Source organism: Pygoscelis adeliae, unplaced genomic scaffold (genome assembly GCF_000699105.1).
Source record: "Pygoscelis adeliae isolate BGI_AS28 unplaced genomic scaffold, ASM69910v1 Scaffold56, whole genome shotgun sequence".
NCBI lineage: Eukaryota > Metazoa > Chordata > Aves > Sphenisciformes > Spheniscidae > Pygoscelis > Pygoscelis adeliae.
The window spans coordinates 195,941-211,430 of record NW_008824944.1 but is presented as its reverse complement, the minus strand read 5'-3'; the positions used below and the strand labels follow the sequence as shown (position 1 = coordinate 211,430).

The following is a 15,490-nucleotide window of genomic DNA, read 5'->3' as shown; positions in this document are numbered from 1 at the left end:
AATTTGAATGCTGTGTTTAGGTGGATGGAAGGATCATCAAAGAGTAATTTATAGCCCACTTCTAGGATACCACTCCAAACTGACAAGTTTTGAAAGATTTCAGATATTCATATGTGGGGAGAGAGGGGAGGGATGAAGCTTAAGAATTTTTTGCTTGTTTGTTTTAGCTCACATTAAATACTCCAGTCTGTTTATGGTGTGATGTCTAATTTGTTGCTAGTATACTTCCAAAGCTGGGGAAATTTGTGGTGTGTTTTTTTTTTCAGGTGTCTTTTGTTTGTTTTGAGGCTTTTTCTCTCCAATGCTTGCTTTATCATTTTAGAGGACATTGGACTACTCGGTGATCAAAGCTTTAAGCTAGAGAAGAAGCAAAATGGCAAAGAAGAATGTCCATTTTTCTGAAAATTGGGCATTCACATAAAAGCTACCTTGAAGTAGAATACTGTGTGTGAAAAAATTACTGTCAAGAAATACTTGTCCACTATCAGTGGTGCTATTTATATATAGCTCTGAATAAAATATACCTAGAATGGATTTTAAAATGCATCATTTAAGATCCCCAAATTGACTGTATGATAAGTAATTACTATTTTAACGTCATCTATTTGAACAAAAAAAATTACTGGCTGGAAATTTGGGGCTTATTTTATAAAGTAATTTCCATTAATATAAAAAAGGAATTTGTTTGCTGTCATTGCTCTAAAACAAATAATTGAAGTCTTTGAATCCAGTTTGCTGAATTATTATCAATCTTTTAGCAGATAGATCTCTTTCCAGTGGATACAGAGGGCATTTTGTTCATTTTAGTATAGGCAGCTCAATGATTCTCTTATAATGTGGAATTAAAAGAATGATGAACTGTATTAATGAGTAGGAAAGGAAAATTAAATTAAGATCCCAGGTGCTGAGAGCTCCTAGTTCTAAAATCTTGATGACTTGCTGATCAGAAATTATTGTTCTTTCATTACAAATACTTTTGTTTAATCACCTTTCAGTGTGAGAAGTTTTGATATACTTCCCTTCAGTCTGTGTAGTGTAACATTTTCATTCAGACTCTAAGAAACTACTTCAAAGTGCTGTTGCGTTTTTGTATTTAAGATTAATTAAGGTGCCGATCTGAATTAGCTCGATACAAAACCTGAGTGAAAGAAATTGATTCCTAGTAATTGCAGTTCATTGTTTTGTAATGTAATGTGTTTATTCAGGATTTTAATTAAGCAAGGTAGTATAATTTATGCATAGGGTATGCTCTTAGTAAAAGAAAACTGTTTATAGCGTGGAAGTTTTAATAGTCATAAACTGGCAAGTTGTGAAATTCTGCCCTGCTTTGAATAATGCTGGAAGCAGTACAAATGAAAAACCTCTGTGACTGAATTGATGTACAAGTACAGCATGTACTTGCACTTAGCTGCTCGTTTCTTCTCGACAATAATCTTTCCCTGTTGGTTGAGCAGCAGCAGCAATTTATTAGCTTTAAACTAAAACTGGCACTTCGAAAGCATACCACTTTAATATGACTTTCATACCACTGGTTAAATGAAAAGGGAGTGAAGATTTTAATTGTTTATATCAAAACTTGCGCTCTAGAAACAGTTCGCCTTGGAAATGATAAGACAAAAGTGCGGTAGATGAGAAGCCAATTTCTGCAGTAGCTAACAGTTCTCAGCTGAGTCCTAAGTTATCAGTAGGGTCGTGAAATTCAACTTGGAGCCTTTTTATATTTGCTATGTGTACATTATGAGTGTTTTTCCAGATTCTTTTGAAATTGAAAGCCCACATAGAAATGTATTTTGTCAAACTGTTTTTATACTTGATGTATAAAACATGATGTGGAAAAGTATGTCACTGAATGTATAGGCAGGAATAGAAATACATATTTGGTGCCTTCTCACAATGTGGTGCTTTACAGTGTTTATTTACTTTGACATCCTTTTGGGGGCAGGGAAGGCATGCTGCGTGTTTATTAGGCTGCAGGTTGTTTTAGTATGGGAAGATGTGACTTCTGCCTCTATATCAATAACTGTTTGTTATATGTATTGTACTATCACCGTATGCATTTGGTATAATCAAACTGTTCATTGAAAACCTTCATTTCTTTGTTTTTCTTTAAGGAGCCGAATGTGGAATCAATGCAGAAGTGGAAAAACAGCTTGAAATGGGAAAGAAGTTATTGGCTGCTGGACAGTTAGCAGATGCTTTGTCTCACTTTCATGCAGCTATAGGTACGTATCTCAGGAAAGTGACTCTTGCACTGAAATACTTTTGGGTCAGGTTCCCCCCCCCATTTGCTTCATTAAGTATCCTGCTTTCTTGCAAATTGCATTCCCGGAATTGCAGAAGTTGGGGCACCTTTATGCAGCAGTTTGGACGGGAGCCAACAGAGGTGCAGTAGAATATTTATGCTTTGGTTCTGATAAAAGAAACTGTTAAACTAACTACATGATATGTGAATGCTAAGTCACTGCTGTTCTGCAAGCTAGCTGTATGGAAGCAATTATAATTGACTGCGGTATCATTCGATGAGGTATTCCCTGTATCTAATCCCATCAAGATTAGGTTTTATCTTTATGAAGTTTTTCAAAGTATGTATTTGAAAGGTTGAGTTTATCCATGCGTTCTTCTCTCCAGCACTGTAAAAAATTCAACATGTAAAATAGTCTTTTTTTTTTTTTTTTTTTTTAAATCTTGAAGTGGGTGATATCTCAGTGAAACTGATGCTACAAGTTTGAGATACTGAACTGGTAGTGAAGAGTATAACTCTCCCTCTCATACTCAACTAGTGAGTGAGTTCTTGTTTTGGAGTTCCGCATGCTCAACAAACTGAGGAGTTAAATGTTTGCTTCTATAAATTTTAAAGCAACTTTGCTGGTTGAAATCCTTGAATTGAAGTGTAGAGACAGCACCAGTAAAGAGCAGTGTCCATTAACACTACAATTTCTCAATTGCATGAGGTGGGGTTTTTTTTTTTCAGTTTTTGGACTTTGTTATAATGTGTACAGGTGCATCATTTTCTCTGTGAGAAGAATAATACCAAGGTGTTACACAGTAATGAGTCATACTATTGAGACTTTTCTATTTATGCCTTGGTCTAATAGTGATAGGTAAATGAAATATCTGCTGATTCTGAGCTACTAATATTTTCTATGAGTTCTCCAAGATCAACTTCCCTTATATAAAGGGAGGAGTGGAGGGGGAGACTTCCTCTTTTTCTGTGCTCTGGAAGCTCCTCATTCTACCAAGAGGCTGTCTGTTTTGCCTTGTGCGTCGTTGCCAAAGCATTCCTGTGGGACCTGAGCAGAGTTAGTGTTACAATGTGGTTTATTCCTGTATTATTGGTTGGCAAGCTTTAACTTGGATTTGGTGAAAAGTCCAGTTCAGCCTGTGGCCATGCAAATGCTGGTGGTGGTGCAAAGGCAGCAGTGGTGTGAGGTGGGAGGAGCAGTGAAGCGCCTGCATGGGGTGAAACCCTCTGCTTTGCCAGCAGTGCTTGAGCAGCTGGTAGAACTACGGTGTGACCACCTCCGTTGTGACCTTGATGGGATTCTTAGTTGGATGTTGATTTGAGCCTGATTGCCTAAACTTTCATCAGACTTTTCTTCTTCGTATTTTGCCTTTTTGAAAAGATTTTAAGCATGATTTGCCTACTGTGTTTGTAGAGGAGAGGAGAAGAAATTTCTCTAATCCTTTTTTGCCTGTACTGTGTCATTGTAGACCGTGAGAGAAATAGATCTTTTTGTCTTGCCTCAGCCAGCCTATTCTTTTTTGCAAACATCTAAAATAAAAGAAAGCTACAGTCCATTTTCTCCTACTTCAGTTAGATTTCCAGCTCTCTTCAGTCCCTTCAAGTTGATGGCTTATGCTTCAGTCCCTTCAAGTTGATGGCTTACGCTTTTTCTGTGGGTAAATGTCGATTGCTGTTCATTACTCTTACTGGGGAACTGAGGCAAAACCATATTCTGACTGTCAGAAAGATAATCATCTGGTGCTGGAACATGCTTTCTGGGTTAGCTCTTTCCTATCTTTCATCCTTTGTGTATTAAAAAAGTTCCTTAACTTCAGCTATTGATTTGTGCCTACTCTACACATTTAGTTGTATGCAGTAGGACTTAACACTTCCTTTTTTTTTAAAGGTAGTAACATTTGAATTTATTTTATGTCCATAATGCTGGCATACAAGCATGGGGGTTATTATTAAATTTCAGTGCTGGACGTTAGCATTTCCACAGCCAAGACATTGTAGAGGAAGAGTGCAGATACCTTTTCCAGTGAGAACTGAACTAGTGTTTTGGTAATGGAGATGGCCAACTATGAAGCGTGGTTACCAGCCATAAGATTTTTGGCAGTGTTATTTGTTCCATTTATTTTAAAGTTCAACTTTAACCTCAAATGAGGTGAGGAAGAGAAATACTTGTTTTGTTCCTCAGATATGGATGTTCTTGTCTAGAAATTCTGGATTGATGATTTTCTTTTAATAGCACAGTAAAACGTTTAGTGTCTTCTATTGCATATGATTGTTGGATGGTCTAAGTTACCTTCCCTTGAGAGCCCACAGTAACTGTCATCTGTTTCTTTGAAATACTGCATAGAGAAGAATATTAAGAAAATTCTTGGTTTCAGAGGCTGGATGTTTGTCTCCTGTAAGGGTGTATGTGTATGTGCTAGCCTAGAGAGTTAAAATTGCTGGATCTTGGAAGTTTGACCAGCAGACAACATGGAATGTGTGGGCCTTGAAGTTAGCCTTCAGGTTTTGATAATGTACATGTGTTTGTCTGCTGTTGAGAGGGGGTCTTGGTGCCCACTTGAATATTTAAAAAAAAAAAAAAGCTGCTACTATTTCAGTGGATGGTGTAAAGGGTTTATGCGTCTGTGATGACATTGGACTAACATATTGGTCGCTTTGGGATTATTTGTTTGCATCCTGTATGATGGACAGGGACTGGGATGGAGAACGATGAATTAACATGCTTTCAAATGTAGGCCTGCAGTTGGAGATAAAGGATTAGTATGTAGTGGCTGTACAAAGCTGAAAAACATGTACATCTTTCAACTTCAGTACTCTTAATTATTTGGCATTTACTGTGTTTCTGTAATCTTTATTGTTGAATAATCAAACTACATAGAAAATATTGCTTGGATAATGTTACAAATGTTATGTTTTATTGATAAATACCGTTTTTTCCAGTGGCTTAAAACTCAGGTAATATATTTTTAGTCATTACATTTTCGCTGTACCCAAAGTTTCAGTTGCTTTGAGATAGTATTCTGATTGCTGTTTGTTCACTTGCAGAGGGAGACTCTGATAACTACATTGCTTATTACAGAAGAGCCACAGTGTACTTAGCCATGGGCAAATCTAAAGCAGCAATTCGTGATTTAAGTAAAGTGGTTGAATTAAAGCAGGACTTCACATCAGTAAGTATTACTGGAATTGAAAATTGTTCAAGCGTAAAAAAAAACTGCTTCGAAGAAGGTTGACTTTCAGATTTTGCTAAACACAAATAGAGAATACATTTTTACTCATAAGGCTTTAAATAGGATAAAATAATAGTAATGGTGTATGTGCTTGAATTTGCAACTATGCTGAGTACAGTCTAGCCAGTTATTCTAACAACTAATAGTAGTTTTATTAAGTTCCTCGTGGGTTTGTGCTAAACACTTTCCTTCTCTCACTTGTGGTCGTTGTTCTCTCAGTCACCAAGGCTATGCCCTCTGAAAGCGAGGAGGGGGAAGAGAGCACACAGATGCCTCTGTTTTTCTTCTGTCTTAATCAGCATTTGATTTGAGGCATCTCTTCGCCACAGGAACTGTCCTAATCTCACTGCCTTCCTATGGGATTGCTGCAAGTTCTCATTTGCTTACCCTTGCTCACTTCTTACCATATGTGGAGACTGCCACACTAGTTGGAGACTGATGCTGGAATCCTCCCCATCTGATTCTCTTGTCTCCCTTTCCCATGGGCAGTGGCATGTCCTGTATAGCTTACAATGAAGGAGCAAAGGTTAAATTCATTGTTGTATGAAAATATTCTTACCATAAATCAAAATCTTCTAAATCATTAACTTGTCCCTTTACATAGCTTCTATTATACTGAAAGCTTAGTGAAAGAATTAAATGTGGAGATTGTTTATTATTTATTATTTCTGCTAATTTCTTAGCGATCTCTGTTTCAGCTTGTTAGCTGTAGTAAAATGAAACTTTTTTTTTGCTGCTGAAAGAAACTGAAGCTTATTTTCATACTTTGCTGAATTCCAATTTGTAAATCAAAAGAAATTATCTTATGTTTCATTTCAGGCAAGACTACAGAGAGGACACTTACTGCTCAAGCAAGGAAAATTTGATGAAGCAGAGGATGACTTTAAAAATGTGGTAAGTTGGAGGCCTAAGTTGAACTACATCACTGCTTTCAAGGTTGGGTTCTGAGCCAAGGTCTCATCTCAGCTCTGATGCTCTAGAGCATATGCGTATGCATACCCCAGTTTCTTTCCTGTTCTTTAAAGGTATTGTAGCTAAGCTACCTCATATGAATAAATGACTGATAAAGCTGCAGTGCAGTGATGAAGATGAAATCAGAAGGTGTTGCATGAAGTAGCACAGCACTTTGAAAAATATCTTTTGTGTGTGTGTGTGCTTGGCACTTCATGATCTCTGCTTGATGACGCTTACACTAGGGAGCAATCTTCATTCAGAAAGAAAGGATAAGTGACATGAGACTCGAAGTACGTAATTGAACCCTGCTTTACATCACTATATTCAGGTCACCCTGGGAAATCGCTAGGGGCCTCATGGATCAACCTTTGAAGGTTCCTATCTATTTTCACTGATTGCAGAAGGATCCTGGGTTCCTAATTCAGGCACTGGGCTGTTTAAATCAATGGATTTCAGTGGCATGCACCTGCATGTCTTCTCATCTGCAGAGGAGTTCTCCATCTTTCATGAATGTGTTGACAATACTTTCTCTCTATGATCAGGAAGTGCCCAGAGGTTCCATACAAACACAGTTGGATATGACCCACCTAAAACTCACTTGGGTTGTTTTTTCTTTCAGTGGGTATTTTGTGCATTTTGGTCTTATGCTGAAAAAATAAACTGATCTAACCCCAGAACAAAATTCCTCAGAAAATAGGTGAAACTCAATTCCCTCTCTGTTGCACAAAATTTCTGTAAGCATGAGAATAAATAAGATTCACTCTTATTTTTGCATACTCTTCAAGAGTTGCTAGTTTGAACAGCTTGCATGTCCCTTATGCCAAAATAAATAGCATTTGCAGGTGTGACTGATGCTGTCTTGTTGGCTTTCTTTGAAGAGTGATGGAGAAAGCAGTTCTGCGTTGCAGATTACAGATGTTTAATGGAAGTCTTACTAGTGAGTATGTATAACAAAAACAGAGCAGTGATACTGTACGCTGTGCAGGGCAGTTGGGAGGAATGGCTTTTGCAGGTATAAAGGCACCAGGCCGTCTTTGTGTTTGTAGCAAAGCTACAGTAGCTTATTCTGAAATTCATGTAGCAATGGCTCCTCTGGCTGCTGCTGCTTCCTCAGTAAGTTTTAGGAGTGTGTGGTCTGCAGTTACATGTCTGATTGCAGTGCAGCCCTGCTGTTTGCAAATCTGGGAGAATGTCGTTCAGCTCTGATTAACTGAGGACATAGTTGCTGCAATAGCAATTACGTGATGTCAGTGTTGATTCTGAGTTTGTATATGCATCTCTTTGCAGTTACTGTTTCTTGGAGCATTGCTTAATACTGCATATGGAAATGCTTTTCCAGTGAACTGTCAAGTAGCTTGCATTTTTTCCAAACCAGCTGAAAAAATTTAGATTGCTGTCTTTGCTCAGTCAAATAGTTTCAGTCTTCAGTCAAGTTTTAAATCTGAAGTAGAACGGAGTTTCTTCTCAGAAGCTGACTTGGGAAGATACCATATTTGTCCTAAACCTTACTTCCAGTTTCCTTGGTTCTGTGAACAATATTGCCTATGTAGTTAGAGAATATGGCAAGCAGTCTCTTTTGAAGAGCACAATTTTCAGTTATGTGTAGTATATTCAAGCAAAATAAGCCAATATTAAAGTAATCCTTTGTAATAGGTTAATCCCCTCCCCCATATGAATAAATTAAGTTATCCTACATATCATGACTCTTAAGTAGAATACATACATATTTGAGGGATTTCGCTTGTTTTCTTCTCAATCTTTCAAATAGTCAATCTGATTATTCTACCAGTTCTCTGTGTGTCTAAAATACCTAGTTTACTCTGGCAGTATGTTTGCATCTAAATATGAAATTGCATTTAATCTCAAGATGAGAGGAAGTCAGAGTTGTCAGAGTCGTAATACTCTGAAATGTATTAACATTTGTTGTTTCTTTGGGGGTACTTTTGTATATGAGAGGAGGGGAGAGAAGGAGGAGGGCTCTTAAGGATTGAATATCTTTCCAAATGATTTCAAGACTTTTACATCCAGACTCTATCTTTGCTACCAAAAGCGACAGGGGAAAGGTAAATAGTAGCCACTAAGAAGCTTTGACTTACAATATAAGTCAGTTGTCAAGAAGCCAGAAGGAGTAAGTTGTACCTTGAAGTGAAAGCTCCTTCTACTACTAGGGCAGATATGGCCCAAAGAAATGCCAGTGGGATCTCAATAGCTTTTAGGCCAGAATTAAGTTGTGGGCTTGGATACCTAAAATGGCGTGTTTTACATGTGAACAGAGTATGTAATCTATGATTCTGCTCTTTAGCTGAGTAAATGTAGGTCAGAATATGAGCAGCCCTCTAGCCTCCCACTTTGTTGGCTGGATATCAGCTGACTAGAATGGTCTCATTCTGGGTAAGCATGTAGCATGTCAGCAAATTTTGGTGTCCAAATCACATTGGAGAAAAACTTTGGCCATCCTGCATTAGTAGTGCATAGGCTCTAACTCTGCAGTCACTGTAAGTCAGTAGGTGTGCATCAGCCTGGTCATATGTTTGAGTCTGCAGAAACTGAGTATCGTGGAAAGATGGGATGGAAATGCTGTATTTAAAAAACAAAACAAACCTCCACCGCATCCATCCCCCTTCACTGAAAGGGAAGTCTTAATGTGAAGAAAAATAATCCACTTTCTTTACTGTGCCAGGGTTTCAGGATGTTATCTAGAAGAAGTGGTCCTGAGGATGTCATATGCTTACAGAAATGAATTGCGGGCTGTCAAATATGAGAGTCTTTACCTTCAGTGTTAAGTTTTTTCCTGAGGAAATGGTTGTGTAGTTGAGATGGGCTTTCTTCTGGTAAAGCCAGCCTTCTTTGAAGTAGATTGTATGCCCTTGAATGATAGTAGATGTGTTATCTCTTGTGTCATTTCACACAAGAGATTGTTTGTTTGTTTGTTTGGGTCAGATGTTGACTTCAAGGGAGTAGTTCAGATTTTAAAATTTCCCCACTTTTGAGTTGGAGAAACGCAGGTCAGAATGTGGAAACTAAGGAGAGTAATTTTACTTGGACTACTCAAGGACAGACATGTAGGAATGAGATGGTTTGTAATTCGCCGTATGATGCTTGCATTGAGTCAGTGTCACCAGTGTTGCTTTCTGTGCCTACCAGAACTGCAAGGTGACTGATGTAACGAGCTGTCTGAAAAATGCTGTTTTCTCCTAGCATATTCCAGAAGTCTGTCGAATCCCAGTGGAGACTCTGAAAAGCTTTTTTTGTCTTCCCATCCCTCCTCCACTCTGTCTTGGAGTCATGCTCCTTGAAAGGGATCTCAGCAGTTTAGGAGATACAGTAATTTTTGAGGGAGAGAAGGAGTAAGAAAAATTCAGCCCATCTAAATGGAGCAGAGGATGACAGGCAAACTTTCCCAGCTTGTAACAGCAGCAGTTTTGTGTAGAGCTTAAAGGAATCATTGAAACTATTCTTTACATATAATAGTAGAACTATCCTTTAGTGTATACTTGTGGAAAAAGAAAAAAATTCATACCCTTAAATTCTTTCTACACAGTTTTACAGTATGTGTGGGAAAAGTTTCATGAGCACCCTAAACCTCTTTAAAGTTATGTGATCGCTAGGCAGAGCAGTTTCTCTGTTTGGGTGTTTCTACTCCTGGTGGCATATCGGTACTGGCTGTCTCATGAGGCAGTATGTGTATGAGAGCAGGCAGTGGAATGCCTGACTAGAAAGGATGGGAGTACTCCTTACAGGAGCAGAGCGTCTTGAGACCCCAGCCTTCATGCCTTATTTTTAGATTGCCTTCCTGCCCTGTGACTGAAAGGTGTGATTCAGACTTAGCCTTGACATGTTAAGCAATACTACATTTCTAGAAACCTCTCCTTTTGGCTAACATATGCATCAAGCTGATGAAGTTCCTTACATGGGCCAGATTTTTTTTTCTATCTAGCAATACAGGATCACAACTCATTAATCTTTAGAAGCTGTTCAGCTTTTTCCTTTGCAACTCAGCTACCAGTTTGGAAATCTAGGACCTAGAGGGTAATAAAACTTTCAACAGGTGTCAGCAGAGGAGCCTAATTCTTGTGTTCAGAGTGCCCAGGATGGAACAGGGATTAAGCAGAAGTCCTTAGGTGACTTTAGAAAGTCATTGCTCACAGTATATGAATGGTATTTATTTCTCTGCTTCAACTTTGGTTGGGTGTTCATATGCTTTAATATCAAGTTCCTTCTGTTTTTGTTAGTAGTTTCTGAATAATAGAAGTCAGCAGGATGGATCTGTGGGCACATCAACGTTCACGTCTACGGCCTCAATCCCTGAAAGCCCTGCAATATTTATTTTATCTTTAAGCATGCGATTTTTAGTGAAAATAAAAGGAATATTGGTATACTTTGGTTGATTGAAGGCCTTCTGAAAAGGTGACAACAGCGATGCAAGACCTGACAGCCCTTTATATATGCCTTGTGATATTGTCTGTGACCCTGCTTGTGTCCTAGAGAAAATGACAAGTGTTTGAGTTGCTGAATTCTGTAGAAGGCACAAAAATAGAACAGAACTTCTGCCTAGTCTATTAGAAAGTGTGGAAAGGACCAAGTTGTCAGTTCTTTTAAATTATCTTCATTTTTTTTAGACTGACTGTAATGTTCACAGTTGCAGTTTGTTGCAATAAATACTGTAAATTGAGGTGTCCTAAATATGCAATTCTGTCTCCCTTGGAAGCATAAACACTTAAAAGCTGGAAGCTGAAGGTGCTGCTCCCAACTCCACTAGATGTCAGCCAAGACCAAGTGACTGAGCACTGTACATCTGCAAATTCTTGTTTTCTAATCTAGAGGAGCCTTCGGCTGTTGCAAAATGAAAGAGTGGTTAAACATTGGAAGAGGCTGCCCAGGGAAGTGGTTGAGTCACCATCCCTGGAAGTATTTACAAGATGTGTAGGTGAGGTGCTTAGGGACATGGTTTAGTGGGCATGGTGGTGTTGGGTTGACGGTTGGACTCGATCTTGGAGGTCTCTTCCAACCTTAATGATTCTATGAAAATACACTGGACAATAGTTTAACATGGTTGGTTGATATGTGTAATAATACTATTCTGGATCTAGGTGGAGGAGACCATCTTATGGCACTGTAAGTTAATCTGATTTGAGTAAGTTACTAGGCAAGCTTGGGTTGGGTATTTGAAGGTCTCTTAACCAGATCAAAGTAACATTAGATTGTTTCCAAATGCATTCCTCTGTGGTACTGTGATCATCTGTAGCTTCCTGGGTAAAGAGTAAAAGGTATTTAAATATTTCCTTGCTTTTTTCCATCTGTCTGACATCATAGTTGTGTTACCTAATATATTGCTGTTGCTCTGCCAATGCAGAGCTTTCCTTTGTGCACTGTTCTTGAGTGTATGGATGTCTTGATCTTAGATAACACAAACCATGGAGGTTCCTTCAGTTCCCCTCAGCATGTTTTTCACAAGATTAACCAATTTCTTTTCATTGTCTATGCATTTGCCAGTGTGAAAAACAAGAAAATAGAACAGCTTTAGAATGTGTAGATGTATGCCTATGTTAGTAGTGCTGGACCACTGTAAGCAGGGTGTAGAAACAATGTGTCTATAACATTTGGGGGGTTTTAACAATATTTTGTTTTTTAAACAACAGCATGTAAGAGTTTTTCAAGTTGATAGTGTCTGTTTATAATACATACTGAGATACTCACATGCTACAGATGAATTGCCTGTATATCTTTAATCTATACTCTTTGAGAGTATGGATTTTGAGTTGTTTTTTTCTCAACGTGGCTGTAACTGTTCTTTGCTAGGATTCCTGTACTAAATGCCCAACCTTTTCCTATATTGTTAATGGGCCATTGCAAAGGAAGAGGCAGGACTGTGTAGCTGGAAAGCAGGACAGGTTGTGGTAAGCCACTGAATTAGCTTAGCTATGTTTTATAACTCTTCCCTATACTTCTGAAAAAAAGATGATGAAGCAAAAAGTCCTTACTAAACTTAACAGGCAGGAGGCACTTGCTCCATGTTCATGATTTCCAGTTCTGTCTCCTCTAAGTGTTCTGTGTTTGGGGATCCTTTTTTTTAGTGTGGTAACAGGTAATGTTGTAAAGCTTTGTTAAATAAAAAGCATATCGCTGATCCAGAAAGCATAATTGTAAGATACATGTAGGTGCCACACATTGAAATAGATTAATTCAGACCGGCACATGGCATCTTCAGGATAGCAGCATCCAATACAAAATGCAAATGGATCCTGCATAGTTTAATGTTGGTCTCGCTTCAGTGTTTTGTCACTGCTGATATACCAGTTTGACTGTATCGATGGCATCTTATTAACAATATTTTTCTGAAGTAGTGCTGCATTTCATTTTTCATGCAGCCTTGTGTGTGGCTTGTGTAACTTCTGTGTGTGGTTAGAAAGCTCATGTTGATGGACTTGTGAAATACAATGAAGTATGGCAGGTTTGGAGGGGGGATTATGTGGCTTCTTGAAAACCAGCATGAATTGTTTAGCTTGTTAAAATGCTTTTCCCATCAGAAAACTTTTAAATACTTGATTTTTGACTAAAAACGCAAGGCAGCCATTCCAAAGCTGCCTACTTTGAATAGAAATGATCTAAGCACTTTCTAGATGCGAAAAAAATGCTGGGATTCATGAAGTGGACTACTAATATCTTTTCCCACTGTCCTGGGTGCAGCAAGATAATGTTGCAAAGTTTTGAGTCAAGTCCCTGAAATAAAGTTCTGGAAGAAGCCAGCTTCCTCACTGAGAATAGTAGGGAGAAAGATAGATACACATGCAAATGCTTTTAAAGCTCGACTTGATAAATTGAGTGGGGATGATGATTTTGTTCCCTTTAATCTTGCAAGTGGGGTTTTGCTTTTACCCTAGGGTGTGTTTCTCCCCTATACTGAGACTAGGCTATAAAATAAAGCAGCACCTTTAGTAGTAAATCTGTGATAGAGAATGACTTAGAGTAACAAAGCCATTCCTGTATACTGGCCTTTGTTTCCTGTAAAGGAATTAGGTGCAGGGTTAGGGGGAGGGGAGTGCATTGGTAGTGAATGAAAGCTGCTGTAACAGATGGCTAGCTCTTGTTGCTGCAGCTTAAACTGCAACTAATTTAGTGTTCTAATCCAAATGTAGTAAATCTCGAAGACAGCAAAGTATACTGTGCTGAGAACACGTTCACCAGTAGCAGCGTGCTTGTCCAGCAGACCTGAGCAGAGCATAGCTTCTGACTTTGTGCTTTGAGACCATTGATGAAGCATGTAGAGGAGTGTTAGAGTGTTAATACAGGCCTTAGACCTGTATTAAATTCAGCTGAAGGGTTTTTTTAATACTTTGCTCCTTTCTTGGAAATCTGGCACACTTAGTGCAAGCAGTTGTTCTGACTTGTCACCCCCAAGCTTACTGCTCCACAGAAAAAGGAGGAATAGTTGAAATGTGAATTATTTTTTTTTAATTGATAGCGATGTGACAGTCCTCTGATCACAGGACAAAAAGAAAAAAACTGGGAAGTAAACCAAAATGAGAGTATCAAACAACTGCATCACGCTTCCAGCTTTTTTCCAGGAGCTGAATGAACAGGCTGCTTCTTGCTTTAGTTAACATTACTGATTAAAACCTCATGGCAATACACTAATTACTTAAGAGCTTCTGAGTGTATATTTTCATCATGCTGTAGCACACAAACACTGGATGGCGTTAGTTGGAATGATAGCTTGAAAAGTTTCCCTTTCTTTAACTGAACAGTTTGTACTACCTAAAATTATCTAGGATGTTTCACTCAAGTGGTCTCTATTACTATTGGACCTGTCTGTGTGATTGTAACGTTGCTTTTCATATTCCACTGTCATTTTGCTCCGAATAAATTACAAGAAACATACTGTGTGTCTAAGGAGTGCAGTGTTATTGTGAGATAAGTTTAAATGGAAGCATAAAGCTCGTCTGTCGCAAAAGCTCTTAATTTTAAAGAGGAAAATGCTGAGAAATTGAGGGAGAAAATTAAGCAAGTCAGCTGGAACTAAAGAGTTCAGAACTTCAGAGAGTGTTGTGGTCTTGGAACTTTAAAAAAGTTACAGGTGCAGAAATTTGCTTCTACTACAAGCTCCAGATTTGGGGGAGAAAAAGGATGCACAGCATCAGGGGTTTATAGGCAGAGTTTCTGTTCTAACCAGAAGAAAAGCTTTTTGAGACTTATATTAGGAATTAGCCTACAAAGAAGAAAACTCTTTGATCACATTCTTCTCCTCTTGCTGAAAGACAGTGTAGGGGGTAAAGGAGAATTTTCAGGTGTAAGTACAACTTGATTTTTGCCAGAGTAAAATGAAACAACTGCATAAGGTTCAAAAAGACTTCAAATGAAGAATCTAAGACAGAGGTGGGACCTGTGCATGCTTTTGATGTTGCATTTAGGCTTTTTCCTTTCATATACTTAAGTGTTAGAACCAGGGGAAATTTTATTAAAGGAGTTCTGAGGGTTGATGTTGAATTACATTAGACACTTAAGCATGAAATATGAGTGTTTGAAGAACTTACTGATGAGAAAAAGGGAAGGGGCCTCTTTGAGGTAAAGGAGGAAAGAAAAGATACTGGATGACTTTGAGGACTCTTAACTTTAGTCAACATTCTGTGTATAAAATGCAAGGTATTGCAAGTTTTGATTTTTAAAGCAAACGAAAAAAAGCAAGTCCTGCTGATCTGTCCCTTTTAAAACTTTGGAATTCATTCAGATCAGCAACAAGTGTGAAGCCAGTGCCTTATTCAAACTACACTAATTTTACAAATGACTCCCTGGCTTTGCAAGGGAATGACAGATTCTTCCTGGGGGGTAGCAGAGTCGCCTGTGAGAGATTTTTGGAGTCTTTATTTGCTTTGAAAATAAAAAGCTGCCTAAACAAATGAAGGCAAGTACAATGTAACCCCTTCTGCTTGCTCAGAAAGAGGGGTTTGAGAAATGAGAGTCTTTGTAGACAAAACTTTAGACTTGTTTAAAACTAGTTATGAAGCAAAGTGCATAAACTCCCAGCTGATCCCAATTGAGCCTTTCCCCCATCTTAACTTGCTGCTGT

The 15,490-nt window shown here is 38.3% G+C and overlaps 1 protein-coding gene across 1 annotated transcript in view; it reads left to right on the top strand.

Annotated features, from left to right (window-relative positions):
• DNAJC3 (DnaJ (Hsp40) homolog, subfamily C, member 3) overlaps positions 1 to 15,490 on the top strand; it is a 37,515-nt gene that overhangs the window by 6,794 nt on the left and 15,231 nt on the right. Inside the window, exons 3-5 of the mRNA XM_009325564.1 lie at positions 2,112 to 2,222; positions 5,288 to 5,412; positions 6,292 to 6,366. Of these exons, the coding sequence (XP_009323839.1) occupies positions 2,112 to 2,222; positions 5,288 to 5,412; positions 6,292 to 6,366 (311 nt within the window). The remainder of the gene's footprint in view (positions 1 to 2,111; positions 2,223 to 5,287; positions 5,413 to 6,291; positions 6,367 to 15,490) is intronic.